The sequence below is a fragment of the Diplotaxodon limnothrissa genome, linkage group LG15 (assembly GCF_057381915.1).
Source record: "Diplotaxodon limnothrissa isolate DT_005_m linkage group LG15, D_limnothrissa_male_GT1.1, whole genome shotgun sequence".
In the NCBI taxonomy this organism is placed as follows: Eukaryota; Metazoa; Chordata; class Actinopteri; order Cichliformes; family Cichlidae; genus Diplotaxodon; species Diplotaxodon limnothrissa.
The window spans coordinates 10,455,883-10,478,593 of NC_140610.1; the positions used below are offsets into that span (position 1 = coordinate 10,455,883).

The 22,711-nt window shown below is 40.3% G+C and overlaps 1 protein-coding gene and 1 non-coding gene across 4 annotated transcripts; one reads left to right on the forward strand and one right to left on the reverse strand.

Annotated features, from left to right (window-relative positions):
* Positions 1–995: 995 nt before the first annotated feature.
* On the reverse strand, positions 996–21,713 carry ncoa7b (nuclear receptor coactivator 7b). Of its 3 annotated transcripts, none has more exons than XM_085372409.1 (17): positions 21,676–21,713; positions 20,622–20,796; positions 15,178–15,323; positions 11,550–11,620; positions 11,270–11,377; positions 10,877–10,975; positions 6,842–6,967; positions 6,327–6,511; positions 5,669–5,823; positions 4,364–4,927; positions 4,108–4,279; positions 3,801–3,948; positions 3,532–3,657; positions 3,262–3,414; positions 2,333–2,428; positions 2,159–2,232; positions 996–2,029 (listed from the first exon to the last, which is right to left on the reverse strand). In XM_085372409.1, exons 2-17 carry the CDS (start codon positions 20,657–20,659, stop codon positions 1,894–1,896), a joined length of 2,397 nt encoding a protein of 798 aa, XP_085228535.1. In that variant the 5' UTR covers positions 20,660–20,796; positions 21,676–21,713; the 3' UTR covers positions 996–1,893. The 3 variants fall into 3 exon arrangements, with proteins under 3 accessions (XP_085228535.1, XP_085228536.1, XP_085228534.1); XM_085372410.1 differs by having other exon boundaries at positions 5,669–5,790; positions 21,587–21,681; XM_085372408.1 differs by having other exon boundaries at positions 21,587–21,681.
* Positions 21,714–22,061: 348 nt separating this feature from the next.
* Positions 22,062–22,133, forward strand: trnae-cuc (transfer RNA glutamic acid (anticodon CUC)). Its single transcript has one exon. It is a non-coding gene; the product is annotated as a tRNA-Glu (tRNA).
* Positions 22,134–22,711: the final 578 nt, after the last annotated feature.

A 22,711-nucleotide genomic window follows, 5' to 3' on the forward strand; every position in this document is an offset into this window, starting at 1 on the left:
TATTTTAATATTCACAATTCTTAAAGAATGTTTAACACAATGTAAATTATGACTGACTTCCAAAAAAGCTGCTTCTGACCTACCAAAATAATTGAGAATTCTTAAACTGCAATCCAAAAAGGTACGACTAAAACAATTATGGTTAATATTGTGTTTTAATACATAGTGTGTGATTAGGATGAGAATGAGTCTAAAACATGACACAAGCTTGAAAAGCTCCAAGTGTTTCATCTTCTTTAATAATCACTGATTGTTGAAGAGGTGGAAGATATAAACCACACACTGCCAATATTTTATTTGTATATATTTAACATTTAATTTTAAATGTAGTTGCAGTGACAACACAATAAATAGATCATGATATCACAGAACACAGCAGTTTTGGATTCACAAGAAATAATACTTCACAGCTACAACACTGAACAGCCGACGACAACCAAGCTCAATTCAACATGAAGCGCTAACCAGCGTTATAGTGACTAGTACGGCAGGGATCGTTGTCAGTGGTGTCAGATGTTTGCAGTATTGCATATTCATGCACTACAAGCCTGTGTCAGATACAGAGGGCGCAAATGGACATTTTCACCCTGTGTTAGTAGATCTGATTGTTTAGTTAGTGGCATATCAATGTGCATTGAAAAAAAAAAAAGTGTATCCCTTTCCCATCCCTTTTTAAGGAGGCTGGACTCCCTCCTGTAGTGACATTCAGTAACAATTTTACATTGTAGAAAAGCTTCAGGGTACAACACAGCACGGGCCATCAATTTATCCTGCAGTGCAAAGTGACATCATGTTAAACTTCTACAGGCTGCAAGTCTCTGAACAACACAGACCACAAATAAGAGTCTACATTACTCATTTAGAGGCAGGAATTCAATACTGGCAAAAGTCAACAGAGAGAGAGAGAGAGAGAGAAAAAAAAAAGGAAAAATAAAGCAAACATTCTTTGTAAAAACAGAATGCAAAAATATATTTATAAAATAAGACGAGCGCACGACAAATATGAAATTATTTAATTAAACAGAACATATTTGGTCACTGCAAGTGTTTCCTGGCTCCGTCAGCGGTTTTTGGACTGGACACAGGGAATGCCAACATTGTGCGCAGTTGTGAGGAATTCACTCATTTCACATGAACAAACTCAAAATAAAAAGATAAAGACAGCGTTCACAAGATGTCCTTCACAGAAAGTGAACTCTTTCACTGTAAACAATTCCAGCCAAACTGAATTTGATGGCGAGTGATTTGAACATTTGAAAAAAAAAAGCAAAAAAAAAGCCACTAAGTATTTTCAGTACACACATCTGTACATTCCCCAAAATACAAATTATATTAACAATTATTTATTAACAAATAGACATGTGGTATTGTCGGACTCCTTTTTCTTTCACGCAGACTTAAAAATCAGCTCTTATAGGGATCACCTCAATAGTATCGTCAGCAGATTGGCTTCTTTAGCCCTCACAGCAACATGGGTCAAAACAAACAAAGAGAAAAAGACAAAAAGCAGCTATCCTCACCTTCAATCTCTCCTCACAAGCTTATGGTGGTAAGGCAGTCTGCATGCTGGGGGAAGCTGGAGGCTTTGTCTGATGTCTAAGGCAGCCAATGAACCAAGAGCAAAAAACATTTTCTTACATCTTCACCTCTGAACGGACGGTGACCCAGACAAACTCGCCAGCCTACCTGCTGAATACACTCACTTCAAAAACAGGCTACAGAAGACACAGCGCGGCCGGCGGTCAACATGGCTCCACGAGGGGCTTCTGAACTTCATTCACATAACATTTAGCGTCATTTGTGGGTAGCTAGGTTTGCCTCCAAGTGGTGCATAATAGAAATGGGTGATGTTAAAGGTTTTAGGGAGAGTGAATGTAGTTTGAGAAGATGGGTTTACTCGAAGGTCCAGACCTCCAGACTGTGGATGTTAAAGTCCTGCTGGGAGGACAGTGGCTGGTTGTTAAAGGTGGCACATTTGGTGGTGGTCCCTCGGTACAGCTCGGCGTCCAGCCACAGACCCAGCTGACCACTGCAGAGGAAGGCAGTGCTGATTACTGACAACTATCAAACCCTCTACTGTCTCTACTCTTCTGTCCCAAGGATTTAGATTATTGAGACAACTTGATGCTTGAATTGAAACTAAGGTAGCTGTACATACCCTCCTCCTCCCATCTGCAGTGAATCGGTATTGCCTTTCACAAAGTAGGAATTCTCCCCTGTCCAGGGGTACACCTGAAAGCAAGTAGCAAAGCAGCACAGTCGCTACTGAGATCTTTTTAGTGATTAAGGGTGAACTAACCAGAGTGAGCTTGTGAACTGATTGGACGCAAACCTTGATTTCAGGACAGAAGCTGTAGAGGAAGGTCTCTCCTGTGCCATAGCAGTGCTCGCTCACTCTGAAAGGATGAGTTGAAAATGCCCCAAAGATCTGTGACGAGAGTCAGATTAGATTTGAAATCAAGTTTCCTTACGACTAATAATCACACAGATTCCACTCTCTCAGGCCATAGCATAAATCAAATTAGTACATTTGAAATTAGTCTTAACCCACAAAAATCAAACGCTTCGAAAAGCAGAGCAGACGAGCTTCATGGAGAAATTTGGTGCATCGCAATAGCACAAATCATTCACAAGGTACTGCGGTCTGAATGCAGACAGAAAAACCAGCTCCGCCTAGATTTTTCCCATGTGTGCTTCTCATTATTATAACTCCTCAAGCATTTTGGGCAAAAGAGAAAATTCAAATGGTTCCTGAAAGATGAGAATTATTTTGCAATTTTACACCCAAAGTTATAAAATAACTCCAGGTGGCCTGCGTAAAGTGTTAAACCATATAAGAAGATAGGCAAAGTCTGGAAAGTAACAGAGTGATGCAGTAATGCCTTAAAACTGCACTCTTTATATTGGCCAGCAGGGGGCCCCTTGTTTCAAAATGAAGTGGAAGTGAAAACTATGACCTCATCAAACACTCTTCTGCTGACTTTATAGACTCAGTAGCTCTAAACCATATGAGTATGCAGTGTCCACTGGTTTGGTTTTAAAACGCTAAGATGATGTGACTGTCACTGTCAGCTTGAGGGTTAACAGATATGAATCTATACAGGCAATAAAACACAAGCCAACAACACTGTGCTTAGGAGTCAAACCATCTGAAGTTACTCACCTCCCGATGTCTCATATTCTGTTCACCTAATGCTGATGTCACGTTCCTAAAGCTCACAGTTATTTAAAACACTTCACATCTATGATGACTATGTCTACCTGGTTATCCATGTCTTTGATGGCCAGCAGCACAGGACTGTCAACATCTGCAAGGTTCCTATACAGAGTCTTCAGACTGGTCCCATGTTTCTCTGTGCTGTAGGCCAGTCTCCATGGATAGCCCTGCACACGGGCAGGCAAACGACAGGCCAGCTGGGGAAACGTACACACCATTAGCCCTGAAAAACTGAATTTCCTTAAATTCCTTTCACCAAGTGAGATGTTAAAGTGTTCAGAAAGCAGCCGCATGTCTGGATATTTGAAGATTACCTTCTCAATGTGTGTATCCTGCAGCAGATCACTTGTATCAATGAGCATGGGGAGTGCATCCATAGAGAAGTCTACATCGATACTGCCAAAACTCTGCCTACGTTTAGCCTCATCAAGGGTGATAATCTAGCGCACAAGTACACAAACAGAACAGAAATGATTGCAAGACAAAGGTGCTTTTAAAATGCTGAAAAAGGCAAAACACCACTGTAGTGTTAGCTTGAAAAAGAAAATAGATGAGGTGAGGTGAGCTGGAGGCCCGAGCATACCTCCCAGCTGCAAGATGCAGGGTCGCTGAAGAAATTATCAATCATGTCCAGCTCATCCTTCTCCACCACAACGAAGCCCTGCTCTCGAGCCTCCTTCCCGTACACGTCTGGGGACCACTGAACGAAGAAGGCATACAGATCGTCCACCCTACCGCAGACACACACACACACGAAATCAGGAGACTGCCGACTAGTGTAGCCGCAAATATACCATTAGTAAACCAATGCCCCTTCAACACAGCTTACATCACAGTTATTTTTGCAGCATTTAACTGGCACTAGGATTATATAAAACATTTAAATATACCTTTCCTGTGGCACAGCAAACCAATATTCTGGCTGCTTTTCCCGGCCCCCGAATGAGTGGGCGGGGCTAGAGGTCATGCAGGTGGCAAAGGACTTCCGCATTGGCTTCCCAACTTTGAAGCAGAGGAACATTGGTGGGTTTTTGCTCTTCTCCTCTGATGAGAAAAGCATGTCTGCAAGGTATGGAGAAAATAAAGAGTTTAGCTATTTCATGCTGAAACTTTATTTTAGTCCCATCGAAGTCTGAAATCTTGTACCTTCTATTGGAGCTTGCATTCTCTTCAGTAGCCAGGATTTCATCTCCAACTCATAGGTTTTCTTCTGCCTCTCCTCCTCACTGAGTTCGTCCTCCTCTGCTGGTCTGTCTGGGCCAGACGTCTCATCAACCTCTGAAGCCTGCTTCAGACTTTGCCTCCTGATTTGGTCCACTGGTGCACTTGTTATTTTATCATCAACACCGTTTAGCAGCTTTTCAGTTCCTTCACAGTTTGCGTCTTTGGTTTCAGTTACCATCTGGTTTGTAGGTTTATTATGCAAGTCACCCTGTTTTTCAGCCTCTGAGGAGGACTGTATCGACTCTCCATCCTCGATGGAGGTGTTCTGAGCAACACCTTCGTCTTCCTCATCATCCAGCTTCCCTTGAGTTTGGTTCTTATGGTCTCCCTGGCCTGGACTCTGTCCTAGGAGTTCATGTTGGTCTCTGTCGAGTGTTCTGCAGGATGTCCCCTCTGCCTCGTCTGTGCTCCCGTTGACAGTTGGCTCCAGCTCGGTAAAGCCTTCATCTGATGGAGACTTCTCTGTCTGTTCGCCCACTGTACTCACTGTTATCAAAACAGGTTTTGATTAAATTTAGCATATGTCAGAAATCAGTGTCAAATGCCCCAACTACAACCCCCCTCCTTATACTTCAACATTAGTAAAGCAGTACGGGTAATAAAATCCTTAATTTCTTGATTAGAAAATATCTAAAAAAAAAACCAATCACATGGTAGAGGCTCAGTTCACATAGACATATAGACACTCTCTTGGGTTTACGGCAAATGAAAAAAGAAAGTATCCAATGAGCAGCGGTTCTCTGGGTGAAAATGAAAATGTCTTGAGGAGAATGGCCACGCATCTTTGAAGTCAGGAGCTACAGCAGCAGAAGACCACACCTGGTGCTACTCCTGTCAGCTAAAAAGAGATAAACAAGCTCAGCAAAAGACTGGAGACTAATCAGACCAGGCAACATTTTTCCAATCCCAATTTCTTTTGCATGGCAGGGTCAGAATTTGGTGTAATCAATACGATACCGTGAATCCATCCTGCCTTGTGTCAACAGTTTAGGATGATGCTGGTGGTGTGGGGAATTTTGTATTTTTTTCCCCCCCACACTTTGAGCCTTTTAATGTCAACTGAGCATCGTTGAAAATAAATTAATATTTGGTCTCAGGTTTGGATTTCAAGATTCGCAAGCTGCCTTTCATTAATGGGCTAGCTAACGAAAAGTAGCTTGTGTTAACCATAAAAGCAGACAAAAAAGCAACCACAAGTGGACCACAAACACAAACTTCATATCCTACCAGTTTCAGAAAGGGTTGATTCAATGTCATCCAGAACTATTGGTTGTTTGGGATTCAGAGCTTCATAGCGACTGAAGGGGTTTAGTTCCTGCTCTGATGGCAGCTGTTCCCACTCTCCGGGCCTGTACACAGGACACAGATCCTGGGGTAGGTCTCTGTGAGTTCACGGTGTGGCACCACACACACACACACCGCAATTAAGAATGAGGAAAAAAACAAACAAACAAACAGAATTGCGGGGGGAAAAAAAAAAGAAAAAAAAAGAAAGGGGAAAACAAAAGAAAAAAGAAAAATGCCCAACAGAAATTAATGTGGTATACAACTTAAAAGTAGTAAATGTGATGTGAAACAGCAACTTAAAGCTTAAACAGAACAAAAAAGGTGAAAATGGGAAAGTAAAAAGTCTGATCTTGCACTGGAGAGAGTTTTGATTAACAGCTATGGAGGAAAGAGTGAAACAAAGCTAAGATGACAATCTCAGGAGCATGTTAGGAAACACGTTGAAAAGCTTGAAGGGCTCGTAATATCTTAGTTTGCAGTTTATTTCTCATAAAACAGAAACGGGAAGGAGGAACAAAAAAGGAGGAATAAGAATCGAGTTGAGAGGAACGGTTAGCGAAGGAGGAAATGTGGCAAGTGACACGGAGAGAGGTCTTACGATGGCAGAGCGTCCTTGAGCTTCATGCGCGACACGTCGTCGTACAGCGCTACAGAGACGACCTCCCCCATTGGGCAGATGAGGCCGTATTCCTCACAGCCGTGCTCGATCACCAGGGGGTCCGACTTGTGCGGATCAAACATGATGTTGTTGGGCGTCACAATTAACACGCCTCCAACAACACCCTGGAAAAATCAAAATGCACAAAGAGGCAGCAAGATGGTGACAATTTGATCAAAGACAAAACTAAATATTGATGTTTCCAATTGCATTTTACTTTATATAGTAACCATCTGTATATAGTGTAGTATTTTGTCTTGTTTTGTACACCATTGTTTTCTACTACATCTTTAATTCCCCTTTTTTTACTGTTCCTTGTGCTGCTGTAACAAGGAAATTTCCCCCAGTGTGGAATTATAAAAAATTAAAATAAGTCTAACTTCATACATGAGATGCAATAATTCACCAGTTTGGACATTTCTGCTTGTTAACCCAGTATGAATTTTCCTTCTTACCATGCCATCAGTGAAGTACTTGCAGCTCATTTTTATGAATTTGACCGTTAATGGACTCTCGTCCTCAGAGCTTGGGGAGAGCTCGCGGCGAAGGGCCGTTGCTGACCTACAGTTTGGAACGCCATACTGAAAGATGTTGAAAGGCAGAGATCAGAGAGATTAATGTTGTGCTTTTATTTAGTACGGCTTGTTTCAAAAGGTACAAACATAAGGATATACTGTACATAAGTCAAGAACACAATCTTTGAATTTGAGTCTGATACCAGACATCCATCTGGCTTGGGCTTATTTTAAAGGAATTTTTATGAAGATTTTAAATAAGCATGCACCTGCCAGAAAATTTAGGGTCAAGGGACGGGAGAACCCTTGGTTTTCATCGGAATTATCAGAGTCCATCCATCAGCGCAATGTGGCATGGGCAAAAGCTAGGAACAATGATTCCCTGACTGACTGGTTAGACTTTAGGAAATTAAGAAACAAATGCACGACACTTATCAAGAAGGCTAAGTCAGAATACTATTTATCTGTTACTACAGAAAACCTCAATAACCCTCAGAAATTTTGGAAAGTAATTAAGTCCTTATCTATAAATAAAATATCACAGGCTCTTCCAAAATTCATTTTAAAAGATTCTGTCCCAGTTTATGACAGAACTGAGGTCTTAAATAGCTTTAACAAGCACTTCGTAGCTACTGGTTTTTTATTTAACTCTGTTGGATCAGCCCCCATGACTCCCTGTACAGAACCCCAAACATATTTTGGGGAGCTTTTTGATTTTTCTCCTTTTTCTGTCCAGGAAGTGCATAAAGCTCTTAAAGCCTTAGATCACAGGAAACCCCCAGGGCCAGACTTAATAGAGCCCTATTTTCTGAAAATAGCAGCTGATTACATTGCACAACCTCTTATGATCCTTTTTAATCTTTTAATCCAAACTAAAGAAATTCCACTTGTTTGGAAGTCTGCTTTTGTTACGCCAATATTAAAAGGAGGCAACCCAGCCATTCTGACTAATTACAGGCCAATATCAAACTTGTGTGTCTTGGCAAAAGTCCTTGAGTCTCTCGTCAGTGAGCAATTAAAAGAGTTCTTGTACTCTAATGAAGTTCTCTCAAAAATGCAATCTGGGTTTAGAAAACAGCATAGTGCTGTTACGGCTGCCACAAAAGTGATAAATGACATACTTGTTGCTCTGGATAAAAAACAGCACTGCGCTTCTCTCTTTATCGACCTGTCAAAAGCTTTCGACACTGTGGATCACGTCATTTTGAAGCATAGGCTTCTTTCTTTGGGGCTGTCTAGACATGTCGTCTCCTGGTTCACTAACTATTTGAGTGACAGGACTCAATGCATTAAATGTGAAAATCTGTGCTCAGAACTTTTGAATATTCACACTGGGGTGCCACAGGGTTCAATTTTAGGACCTCTGTTGTTCATCATGTATATAAATGATTTGGGACAAAATGTGTCAAATGCTAGTATGCATTTTTATGCTGATGACACAGTTATTTATTCCTTTGGCTCAAACCTTGAAAAGGCAATAGAATCTTTGCAGAAAGCTTTTGATGTGGTTCAGCACACACTTCTGGAGCTGAAATTGGTTCTTAATGCTGAAAAGACAAAGCTAATGTTGTTTTCAAACATGAAGAGATTTCCTCAAACTGTCCCTTTGGTGTCCACTCTTGAGGGAAACCTCATAGAAGTGGTGCATACGTATAAATATCTTGGCTTTTTAATTGATGATTCTCTGACCTTTAAATCTCACATAGACAATCTTGTGAAAAAACTCAAACTAAAATTAGGATTTTTCTTTCGAAACAAATTTTGCTTTTCTTTTGAGACAAAAAAGCGTCTTGTAAATGCCACATTTTTATCTGTTTTAGATTATGGTGATCTGCTGTACATGAATGCTTCCGCCTAGTGTCTTCATAAGATTGACTCAGTATATCATGCCTCTTTACGGTTTATTACAAACTGTAGGGCTTTGACCCATTGTTGTGATCTGTATGCTCGAGTGGGATGGCCTTCGTTGTCCTCCAGGAGGTTTGATCACTGGTGCATCTTTATTTACAAGGCCCTGCTTGGACAAATGCCCACCTATATTTGCGATCTGCTCACATGGAGGAGTACTGTTTCTTATAGCCTGCGTTCAAGCGATCTTCTTCTGCTCAATGTTCCATTTGCCAGAACTGAACTGGGAAAGAGGGCTTTTTCTTATGCTGCCCCTTTTACATGGAACATGATGCAAAAAGACTGGAAGATAGCAGATCTTATTTCATTAAATGCTTTTAAGTCCAAATTGAGAGAGCCAGAGAAAAATGTTTTTTTAAAATGTAATTGTTACTTATAATCATGTATGTAACTTTGTAATTTTAACATGTTGTCGCCTCTTGGCCAGGACTCCCTTGGAAAAGAGGTTTTTAATCTCAATGGGACTTTTCCTGGTAAAATAAAGGTTAATAATAAAATAATAACACAGTTTGTACAATTCTAATGAGTCAATATTTGGTGTGACCACCTTTTTTCACCAACCGGCCTCAAATCAGTCTGACTAGGTGACCAGACCCCCAAATGTTACTCAGCACTGGATCCCTGCAGGGCTGTGTTCTCAGCCTCCTACTTTACGCCCAGTACACATCAGACTGCACATCAATCCACCCAACCAACCTCATTGTCAAGCATGCCAATGACGTTGGGCTGATCCCTAAAGGAGATCAGAGATCAGAGATACAGGGCGGAGATAGAGAACTTGTCCCGCTGGTGTTTAGAAAATAATGTGAAGCTGAGCGTCCTTAAGACAAAAGAATTCATAATGAAGTATAGGTGGGATCTGTCTTTGCCTTCAGGTTTCTCAAGGTTTTCTGGGCACTCACATCTCCACCAACCTCACCTGGACCCACAACACCAACGTCTTGGTAAAGACTGCACTTCCATGTCCTGAGGAAACATAACTTGGACCAGAAGCTGCTGCTGGTCTTCTACCACTCCTCAATAACTCTGCCCCCCAAAATTATTGACTTCCCTTCATCTGCTGTTGATAGTGTTTTAGGCCTGTCACTTTTTGTCCTCCACTTGTCCATTTTTCCTCAAATCTCACACTGCACACCATGCTGAGATATGGTAAGCTTTCTGCTAACAGCTCTTTGGGAGTCACCTTGTTGTTACAAAGTTACTATCTTTATACCTTTAAAACTGATTCAACCAAGGAAATCAGAACAAATTACATGTTTTTGCACTAGACTGCTAGTAACAAAGTGCCTAAAGATATAACTTTGCTAAGTTCTCTTGTGTGTAGACAACACTGGTTAAGCACTTGAGGTAGGTGCCTTTTTATGCTTGAATGATGTACAGGTCGCAGAGTTAAGAGGCTTAAAAAAGCAAAAACAAAAACATTCATCTGAATGGTCAGGTATAAGTGTCTGAACTGCAATAGGGTGAAAAAGCAGCTTGGAAAAAAAAAAAAGCAGCTTGAAAACTTCTTGATAACTTGAAAGACTTTAGAAAGGACTTTCTTATTAAGAAAGTCTGTATTATAAATTGCTGTATGACAGATGTACTGCAAATACAAATACGCATTCTTGTGCAAAGTTTACTATGGTGTTGCTTTTCATTGCTGATTTTTACACCTCGCACTACTGCCGACCCAGTGATATTGTCTTTACTGTTATTAATTAAGGGTAAACAGGGTTACACTGACTTCTTGGAAGCAAAATATAAAGTGGAGCAGCTCAAGACTTATGCACAAGACTGTAATTCAAGAATTACCTCAAGTACAACTAATTTAAGCAAATGTAGTTCTAAATACACATCTTACAGTGCATTTTAAGCACATGCTACCAAAACCTTCAAATACCCTTTAACAATCTTTTTGTCCTTGAATGGCCACAATACGGGTAAAGGTTCTATAATTTGGAATACTTATCTCGGGGTGTATGGTATGTCACATGATAGAGGCTAAATTAGCTTTTTTGGTTCATGCCGAAGTCCTGTGTATGATCACAGTACTCCAAGTAATATAATGAATGTTATTTGACTTACTTGTGATGACTTCTCTGACACGTTTTTAGCGATGGGATCAGAGGAAGTCGGAGATTTGAGTTCAGTTTCTGACTGAGTCACATCAGGGACAAACAGTTTCTGTAGTAATAACAGATAACCAATAGTTAGATGATCAGTAATGAACAGGGGAAAAAAGCAGCATGACATAATAAATGGGCTAAACTTCTATATCTGCTTTTAACCTTCAGTGATCATTTTCATTTCCATCAAACGATGAAGATTCTTTTCATTCCTAGTCCACATCAGTGTAGCCGATATCGCCGCCCTACCCCTTTCAAGATATGCGTTTTCAAAGTGTTCCTTTGTGGAAATTAGTGGAAAACCCGCTCTAACACATTATCCAGCTGATGCTTAGTGTCACAGCTTTCTCACCTGCCCGGGGTAGACACTGCGAGAAAACAGCTTGTTCAGCTGGACCAGTTTATTTGGGGTGATGTTGAACTTGAGTGCGATGCTGTTGAGGGAATCATCACGTCCCACCTGTAACACAAATCATCTCCTCTGTAAAAATGTGAGACATTTTAAATGCAAACAGCTCAAAATGCTACACAACGGAAATTTTCTATCTCTTCCCTTGCAAGTCTACAGCACCTTACTTAAAAGGAAAAAAAACAACAACAACAACAACAACAAAAAAAATGATGTTACTCACAACGAACTCCACTGTCCCCGGCGGCCTTGTCTTTTCCATTTTTGCCTTGTTGGTAACTTTACAGCCATCATCTGACAGAACAGAACAGAAAGAGGACTGTAGACTAAGGACGACTGTAAAATAACAGTATGATTAGGAAAAAACTTCTTATAAGAGCTATATAAATGGGTTATATAGGTCTTATAAATGGGTTAATTGTGTTAATAAAGAAAAAAAGCAATGTTTCAGGGGTTGGGGTTAGAAAAAGGAAAAAAAAAAGAAAAGAAAAAGGGGGGGGGGGGGGGGGGGGGAGGAGGACCCTCTAAAAAGCCTTTAGTTGTCTGACTGTGATTCAGTACCAGCTGCTCATCTCCTATCATTATCCAGCCTCAAAACACTACAAACACAGAAGTGGTTATTGTATATACACACACACATAATCTGACCCTTGTAGCAGAGAAGGTCCACAGTCAGCAGTTTCTTCCTGCCGGGAAAGCACAGGCTATTAGTGCTCCACTCCCTGACTGCCTCATTATACTGCCGCCCCCGCCATGGATACAGAGGGCATGAGTAAGTATTAGCTGGCCAGACTCCAGCTGCGTCTGCTTCTTTTTACTGTACAGAGCATCAAAGAAAAGGCCGCTGTCACTTTATTCACCGAGCCTGTACCAGGCTGTGACTGATATTATACTGTGCAGGACTTTTAGTCAATGGGACTTAACAGTTTGTTTGTGTGTATTTCTTGCCCTTTACACTAAAGAATACCACATTTGCACTATGTATTATAATAGAAATGGCTTTTTACAGCTGGCTGACCCACTGAACTTGTGACAGGAGTTATCACTGCTCTTTCACAGCCAAAGAAACCCAGCAAAACATGCTAGCATGACACGCACTGCCCATAATGGTTGCAATGGTCACTTTTTGTTTTGCAGGTCATAATGGGTTTCTACACAAGACAATGTTGGCCCACAGGATGTCTTGTAATAAAATCTGTAGTGTACACACTTATTAAATATTGTTTTATTTGGTTAAAATAATATTAACAACCGCAACTTTTTGACTGGCATATTTTAAAAGCCACACCAACGACAATTCAACTGAGTCATTTTAATGACTCAATAATAATTTAATAAGAAGCTTACCTCGACCATGCAAAAAGTCTGATGCCCATTAAATTTAGGGGGGGAAAGACAGCCTTAAATCACCCCTCTTTCAATATTGCTTCCAAACAGCCAGACCTCATAATCTTTTCAGTGGGCTTGAACAATAGTTTTTTCAGGCTTTCTGAAGGTCTTTCAGTTTTTCTTCAGATACTTCTTGCTTTTTCTATTCGTTTTCACTCCTGTCCTTGCACTTGACCAATTTGAGAGGATTTTTTTTAATCTTTTAAACTTGGCAATGATCTTTGGATTATTTAAGCATAAAACGACACCTAACTCATGGAATGAACCATTGTTGTGCCTACACATAGAAGACAAATTAAAGAACCAGTTTTAAATTTTATCTTAGGCACTCTGTTTCTAACAGCCTGTTGCAAAAACAATTTGGTTCTATTTCTTTACTTGAATCTACAGTTGATACATCTACTGTTTACTGAAGCCTCAGAGCCTCGGTGCAAGGGTCGTTTCTGTACCCGACTGAAAATCAGTGACAGGTCTTACAGAACGACTTATAAATTTAAAATTTTGGGTTTAAAATCTTTTTCAGTGTGATACTGATCCTAAACACACTTTTATTGCAGTAAAAGCATACCTGAAAATTAAATCATACAATGGATCACAGTCAGTCATGGACTGGCCTCCTGAGAGCCTGGACCTTAAGATTACCCAGCAAAATATAAAGAAATGATGGGTGGCACAATATTGTTGATCAATAATGACATTTTTCCAAGAGTAGCGTCAAATCTTAGTACTAAATGACATTGTGAATACAGAGTACTGAATATCATCTTTAACGGTATACTAGAACAGGATAAAGGTTATGCAACTTCCCGTTTAAAACTGCTGAGGTTGTTTTACCACAGAGGATCCTCAGATATTAATCAGTGTATATTGCAAGTGTAAAACAACTCTAGTTAAAAATAAATAAATCTTTTTTTAAAAATAAGTTCGGAAAGCTGCTGGAAAAATGCAATTCAAATTATGATTAGTAAAAGCAAGGGAAAGTTTAACTTCCTCCGTATAAGATTTTGTTATTCAACTGTAAAGCTGACATGCAAGGTTAGTTTTATTTGCATTTTCAATTCTTTACCCTCAAAAGATCACATCTGTGCCACAAAGCCTTCTGTCAGCCAAAGGGCTACCATTTGTTTTACAGACTTCCACAAATCTGATTGACAAGTCACACAACATGTTTTTTTTTTCTTTTTTCCTGTTTGTACAGCACTAAGGTCAACCTGTGTTGTTTTTAAATGCGCTTATAAATAAATTTACACCGATTCTGATGAAGGGCATTAGATGATAAACATTACTGAGAAAGGCCATTATATACCAAGTGCATTGCAAAAAACAAACAAACCCAAAAACCCACACAAAATTACGAATTTTTCAGATTTGCACTTGTAGTGTGATGCACATACACAATGAACATGTTGCGTTTGCACCGTAGAAAAATATAAATAAAATCAATCGAGTTGACATCAAGCCACGATGAGCTGGTCCTAATGTCTCTAAAGAAAGGGAAGAAACTGAAATTTTGGGTTTATCTAATTGTCATGGCAGGGCACAGCTGAGTTAAAGCAGTGTCACGGCTGCTTTCGTACATATTTCAGGATGTCAGTGGGGCAGTTTGAGTGTTGCTGGCAGAGTTGGGAACATATCTGAGGAGGCAGAGAAATCATTTCAGAGAGCCGACTGACCTGAAGCAGAGTCTAGCTGTGTGCCTGAGGTAAAACAGTATTATTTTATCATTTCCATATCACTGTATAATCATTCTCTGTGTGTGTTTTGAGCCATGAGTGCACTTGCTGTCAGGTGCATCTGTCTGGTCAGATCTGTTTGGTATAATTTGTGCTTGGTTTAAAAAAACAAAACAAAAAGCGCTGCAAATTCCTCCACCGAAATGACGTGGCCCTCATGAACAGCTGCAAGAGAGTCCGAAAAATATTTTTAACGCATGAAATATTCACAGATTGTACGTGTTCAGTGCGTAAAGGGCTTAAGATCAGCAATCTTATTCTCCCAAACAGAACTAACCCAAGCAGAGATGTGCACACAGCCTGCACAGTCTTTATGCTAAATTATTCAGTCTTTATGTTATCAGAGGGTAACTAAAATGCTATGTTCCAACTCCATATTTGTATTCGTGGACTCCTCATCTTTTACTGTATCGGTGCCATCTGAGCCCATTCATATTCCGAAACTATTAACTCTTCTCCCTTTAAGCCAACTTTCATCTGATTGGCCAGGATTTGGCCAGCAGGTGGGTGAGGCTTCTGCGTTCACAAGATGCCGATATTAAGGATGCCTCTTTAGAGCTTTTGCGTTACATGGATTACTTGCGTATACAATGACCTTCTCATTTGAAATGTTTGCCTTGTTTGACATGACCATCCACCATTTTCAACAGGAAAAGCAGCCACTTAGATTTAGGGTATATTCCAACATTCAGAGAAGCAACTTTGAAATGTGTGTTGTCACCATCTTACCTGGCTTTCCTGTCGCTCTCTGTAGCTCTGCCTTTTTGTTGGCGTCACTGTCATTTGGAATGTCGGGACAGGAGATGATTTCCGGATTCTGTTCATTCACAGTCTTCTCCGATTGGCTCCCCCTGAGCTGTTTCCGCCTCTTCAGCCTGATGAGATGCCCCGGGGGGTAGATCAAGTAGAAACATGGTGAATTTAAATCCTACAGTTAAAACCATGTCCATAACTTAAAGTATTCTGCTAGCTTGCAGAGGAAATAATAAATTAAACCCTTCAGAACTTCTGCTTCAGATATCAGGTTTACTGAATAATCTAGAAGAATAGCTCCAGAATAATGTGTAATGACCAGGGAGCCCACACTTCTTTTCTAGCATTGACAATGCAGCAGACTTTAACTGTTAATTCCTTCTGTCAGAGGTGCTGTAATAAGTTTTTAATAATGAGCAGCAACTTTTCTCTCCATTTACTTTGCTGCTTCAGCTGTTTTGTGACGCTGCCTTTTCTCCCTCTTTAATCATTAATAGGGAAGGGAATCAAGTACACCGCCTCCAGATTGTGTTGGGGTGCATTACAGGGGGCCACTGCAGTGCAGTGAAATCACAGGTTAGCTGTACACTTAAGGATTATGCTGGCTCTCAGAGGCGTGCTGAGAGCTTAAGTACTTTAAGAAAAGACAGCACCAAACTGATTCGTCACAAGCATTGAGGGAGAGTGGTTAGGCTGCTCTGCACAATCTGGGCAAACGAGAAAAAGCAAAAGGCTCGACTTAAGTGTTCAAGTGCTTTAATGGAAAGGAAGGATTGGGTCGATAAGTCAGCAGCCAGACAGAGCTCAGGCGCACATCTGCTCGCGGACTCAAGAATCTGCTGATGCATTTCTCAACAGCACGCCATCTGTTTCACTCAGGGGCATTTCTCAGTGCTCTCCATCACAGCCTTCATCTTTACATCATCTTCATCTCCTCTTTAACCCTTCTTATCTCCCTCTTGAGTTTCTAAACAGTGACTGCTTCCTACCATAATAAAAAGAAAATTAAACACAAAACAGACCCCAGGATGTTTTAAAGTTATTAATGAGAATGGACAAATTATGGTTTATTGTAGAGTATAAGCAATGAAGATAATGAACATCCAAACAAATGCTAAATGATTTAAAGCAGCAATGTGAAACATAAAGCCCGAGGGCCAGAATTGGCACAGCAAAGACTCCAATCCGGCTCACTCAAACACATGAAAGAGGGCATGAACAACAACAACAGCCCTTGCATAACACAGACACACAATTACTAATAATATTAATTTTCATATCCCTTAAACATGCGGCAAATACGGCTTCAGTCTATGGATCTGGCCCAGTGTGGACACAGCCAGTCTATATGTTAGCTTGTTGAAAACCTTGAGCTCTGCTCTACTTTTTTTTTTTTTTTTTTAGGGCATTCAGGAATTATTTTGTTTTGTATCCAGAGCAGCAATGAAACCTTCCAGACAGCAGAAGGCCTCCTTCTATTGATCAAACTTCATAACACTTTTTGTATAGGTTAATGCAAATTAAAATGCTTCAAGTGAGACAGTCTGAAACAAAGATGCATGAGGAAAAACTACTAGTGCAAATACACCACCTTTTTTTAAAAAAAAAGAAAAAAGCCACAAAGCAGTTTATAGTGTAAAGGAAAACATGGTCATCAGTGTGTGGATTTTCTCAAAAAGCAATTAAAGTCTGACTGGTAAGAATAAAGTAACAGTTACTTTAGTAACATAAGTTGATATGAGCCTCTTTGTGTGACTATTTATGCACAGTTGTGCCATATTCTTTCATATATCTATACCAGACCTTGTGATATTTAACAAGACTAATAATACCTTTGATGGAACTTTTGCAGATATTAAAGTTCTCCCACCTTCATATCCTCATAATGCCTCAATTCAATTTATTTTGGATTGCTTGGAAACAAAACTGTGAAGTGCCACATTATGAAGGCAGGCCTGGATTTACGTTCCATTCCACCAGCATTTTAATTTACTGATCTTCATTTCCAATCTGACATTTGTACCGTGGCTGGTTAATACTGTCCCTGTGCACCTCACATTGACCTTTGCTCTATTTGTCAGGAAGCGAGGTGGCACAAAGCAGCCGAAGAGATACGCATTACAGGAGTGGCTGTGTTAGATGATAACGCTTATTTTTGTTCTACTTTCTGTACAAACAGGCACCAGTGCTACTGCACAGTGTCTCTGCATGAGCAGTTTGAAGCCTGCAACCCCCATTAACATCTAATATGCTGTCTACCTAATAATTAGAGGCTGCCTGGATTGTGATGACAGTCATTTTTCTCCATAATATAATATTTCCAACATAACCTAATCATATGGGGGGAAAAAGAAAAAGAAATACAGACATGACAAATGGCTGGATCGCACTAGACTGTCTGTGTAGTCTTAGTGAGTAACGTGAGCCATAAGAAGGAATTAAGCTCACTAAGCTATAAAGCATGACCTCATATACACAAGATTAAACAGTTTTTATATTTTACTGTATATCCAATGACAGAAGCATTTAATTGTTTTACCTTCCATATGCATTAGTTTACATGTTTGTAAGGGTTTTTAAAAAAGAAAAGAAAAAACAAGGTTTATATTTTTTCTACACTATGATAAGACTGTTTTGTAGAACAGGTTAGACAAGGCAGAATAAGAGCAGTATTGTGCAGCGAGGGTTTTCCAGCAGCAAGTGAGCCTCAGTGCACAAGCAGTACACCCCCAAAATAATGTTTACCCATCTTAAATCAGCCATGCAGTTCGATGACACACCTCATTTGTTCCGACATCCGCGAAAGCAGGTGTTGACAATAGGGCTGGCACAAACGATTATTTTGATAGTCGACTAGTCACCGATTATTTATGCGATTAGTCGACTAATCAGATCATCATCCACTGGACGTAAAACTACAGCTTATTGCACCAGCAGCATCTGCTCTTATATAACTATCATTAGCTTACAGCTTTAAGCTTTTAAGGTGCTAACTAAAAATAAAGACAAGATGATAGTTTATTCAATTTTAATGAAATTTGCAGATTGTTTCGGTGAAGTTTAATAAACTCCTTGCTATCTAAAATATAACAGGACACCGGAGTATATTCTCCAGCATCTCACACTTCTGATAATCAGCTGTCTGCTTGACGTTTATTCAGCTGTGTAAAAACTATAACTTTAATCTCAGCCAAACCGATTTACTCAGGAACAAATAAAATACTAAAAAAAAGCCAAACAATAAAATTTTTAATTTATCTAAGTGACTCATATATATTTAACCTGAGTCGCGAAAGATGGCGGTGGGTTTGAAAACAATTTGCCGGGAGTCCGGTGTTCTCACGGCGCTAGTGACCTAGCCCCCGGCTAGCTATCGAGCTAGTGGGTAACAGACGTCTCCGAAAACGTCGGAGCGCTTTTGAAAATATGTGGTGGTGTCCTGATAAACTGAGCCGATATTTGAGGTTTACACAGCTACATTCTCGCCTGAAAATATGTTAAACGTTTATTTTGTGACCCAGAAAGAATAATAAGAGTAATATTAAAACTAACTAGCTACCGCCATTGTTGGAAACTAAGCTGGGCCGCGCTATGAATTCTGGGACACAGCTGCTTCTTCTTCTTCGGGGTTTAACGGCAGCTGGCATCCTTGTACATGCTGTGCTGCCATCTTCTGTTTCAGTCCGTTATTACACTCTTAAATCCTGCTATTATTCCTGCGTCTTTTGCGATCTTACAAAGCTTCAAACGACACGTCGACTATTAAATCAGTCGTCGACGATTTTGATAGTCGACGTAATCGTGACTAGTCGACAAATCGTGGCAGCCCTAGTTGACAACCTGCAGATTTCTTGTCACTTTATACACCGCAACTGCGGTAAGCCTCTTTCCACACATTTCCTCATATCATGTTTCACACGGTGTCAAAAATCTGTTACTAAAGTTGACACTGCGTCAGCAGGCCACGGCCCCACGTGTGATGCACGACTGCCATTTATATTAAATAATAAATAAATTCTAAAAGAAATAAATCAGTAGCTGCTTCAGATCAACTTATATCCTTGTAAAGTTTGAGAACCACTAGTTTATCCTCACAAGAAAAAAAAAAAAAAAAAAAAGCATCACATGATAGCTTGTATAGCTAACTCCACAACATAATTAAAATGCCTTTCATTGCTGTGTTTACACTGAAATAGAGGAGCACAGTGATTTGTAGTGATAGATGGCATCATGTTAGAGAGACGGCTGGGTTGGAGGAGTGCATCATAGCAAAAAAACATTTATTTTTTAAAAATATTGTTTGACTCAGGTACTCTGCGATATCAAGGAACACATACAATACCCTAACATGATCACCTCTGGGGTGCCTTTCTGGCTATGAGCAGCTGCTTCTCAAACTTTCCAATCATGCAAAAGCCGGCTTTAAAGGAGGGTGGTCTCAAAGAAAGTAGTAACTGCACCAAAGCCCAGTATGAGATAAATAAGGGTTATATTGACATATGAATCATGCAGAGCTACCCTGGGAGAATCTTAGAATAAAAACCGTGCAGCTGGAAATCAGTTACATTATCTTTATTGGATTTCTATGACTGAACTGAACCATTAAAAATTTCCAAGAGCACCAGCTTGTGCCTTCTTCACAGCACAGTACATACCAGCTGAGCAAGGTTCATTACTCCAGCAAGGGCACAGGTGTCTACAATCAATCAACCATGCTAAGCCACAGCTTTAAACCCAGGCCACAGGGGTGCCCAATCCCGGTCCTCGAGAGCTACTATCCTGCAGCTTTTAGATGCATCCCTACTCCAACACAGCTGAATCAAATGGTTTGATCTCTTCAGCATGCCATCATGTTTGGCAAAGGCCTGATAACAAGCCATTCATGTGATTCAGCTGTGTGGGAACAAGGATGCATCTAAAAGCTGCAGGATGGTAGCTCTCGAGGACCGGGATTGGGCACCCCTGGAGTAGACCGTGGCACTAGTTTATTCAGTGTGTGAAGGGACATCTCACGATCACATGCCTTCCAAAAGACAACCTTGACAATAAAACAAAGAGGAAAAATAAAGATATTAGTTAAGTTACATTAAATGCACAAAGAGGGGATTAAAGAAACTATTTTCTCATTAAGATTTTTCACAGATTTGAAAGTTTCCAACACCTTCAACCTATCATTCTCGCGTAAAGATTTTCATAGCTTCTGTTCCCTGAGCCTTTAAACACAAAGGGATGGGTGTGCTTCTTTGTAGTGATTAACTATGGGTAAATCATTATTGTTCAGCAAAAAAACATTACATAATTACATCGACTCATTGAGCACCAAACATGGTGATTCACAACAAATGAGAGGCCGATTTTAGGAGGTAAAAAATAAATGCAAATCTTAAGATGACAGCTGCATAAAAACTAGAGTCCCTTACCTGGCAAAATATCCAGGCTTCCTGTCTCTCTTTTCCATCAGGCCAGGGTGCTAAATCTGCATGTATTTACGTGCATCCATACAAACAACCACCTTCTTACATCCGTACGCAGTGTGTGTATCCAAGCGCGGAGACACAAGGCTGGGAAGATCACCTCTCACACGTCTTTCTTGTCCTGCAGAGTGAAGAAGAAACCGGATTAATCTCTTCATTCAGCAACGCTCAGTGCACTGCAAGAGCCCAATAACCGATCGCGAAGCCCCATCAGCTTAAGTGGATGGCGATGAAAGCATCCCATAATAGGCATGTCAGCTCAGTCAGCTGACAATAACCCGAAGAGGGTGGAAAATGGAGCGCTCGGCTACAAAACACAATCACACCTGCATCTGGTTAACGGAAACACTGTAAACGGTTGTTTTACTACTTAATATAAAGTCTATTCTCAGCAGCTGATGTAAAGAGTCAAAGCATTATGGTTGTATCAAGTTACCGGCTAGCTTCAACGCCGTGGAGTTAAATAAAAGCGAAACTAATATTTGTAGTATGTAGCACAGTTTAGCGGGTTTACGTATAGCAGTTCATCCACGTGTAGCCTAAAGGCGTTACATAACAGGTGAGAGGCTAACCACTGAGGGAAAGCTCAATCCGAAGCAACGTTACGATCCCATTTAGCCACATTCTCAGTTTTTAGCAGCCTGCATGATTTGAAATCCTCCATAAATGGTTCCGTAAAAAGAGGCTTTCGGCCTCTTTTTACAGTGCAACAACGAGAAAAGATATCCCTGATGTGCTTAAACCAAACAAACAAACGCGGGAGAAGTGAAAGGTGCTCCAGCTGACAAGACAGCTGATGCTAACGATGCTAGTTAGCCACTTTGTTTACAAGACAATAGCAACCTGGTGGTGAGAATAAGAATATATTTGTCGTTCATTAAGCAAATTCGCTTTCTTAAAATAGCGCATACCTGTTCATGCATCCAGATAAACCTCTCACGCCAAGCACGGATTTGCAACGACGCCTCGAAACGCTTATATTTGACATAAAAACAGGTACCTAAAATTTCCCACATGGAAACGCCTCCTCCCACTTACAACGCCCTCTTGTGTCGCGTGCGCGGTAAAGCTTAGACTTAGAGAGACTTGGAGCTTTTTATTGTCATTGTGTGGTTTCTTGCACAGCGAAATTGGGTAGCTGGACCACAAAGGTGCAAAAGTAAAGAAAAGAAAACAATATACAACCAGTGGAAAACATAAAAAACAATATATATGTATACATATAGCACAGACAGCTCACCTCCAATTGGCTCTTGGTAAGTTGTGTTAGCAATATTTAAGTAGGCTGGAGACTAGGTTGTCTGTCCGTATATTATCATAACTTTACCTCGAATCATGATACCGTGTTGACGACAAAAAGTACAGACCTTCAGCCCTTGCTATCTCTCCCTGGTGGTCTAGTGGTTAGGATTCGGCGCTCTCACCGCCGCGGCCCGGGTTCGATTCCCGGTCAGGGAACAGATACTTTTCGTTTTCTCTAAAGAAAACTTAACATTCCAGTATAATTTGTTTCGTGTATTGGTTACACAGATAATGTAATCTTTCTTTATAATATACATGGAAAGGGGATCCTTCTCTTGTTAGAGCAAAAATACTTTCACAGACGTCTCTAATGCCTGTAATTGCACGAGATGTACCTTTTATTTTGCCACCCACTAGAAACTGTGCCACTAGGTGGCGACACTTCACAATAAATGGCACAAGTCTTCAAAAGTAGGAAAATGGCAGCTATATAGTATCATATTATAAAAATTCTTACAGACTAAAACAATGTCTTCCCTAAGGTTTAATTTGTCTTCATTTTACATCAAAGTCACTATCAATGTTCAAGGTGTCTTCAACCTATATTAATTTCTCAGACATATTGGTATTTGATTCAACGTACATTTGGTTTTAAACTTAATTGCTTTGTTTCCTGCCATTCCCACAATAAAGCTTTTGCCAAGTTAAACCCAACCTGTCTGAGTTATTAGTGAGCAATGAGACAGAGATAACGTTTGCTTGTAGTCCCAGAGAGCCCTCTAAGGTGGGACCCC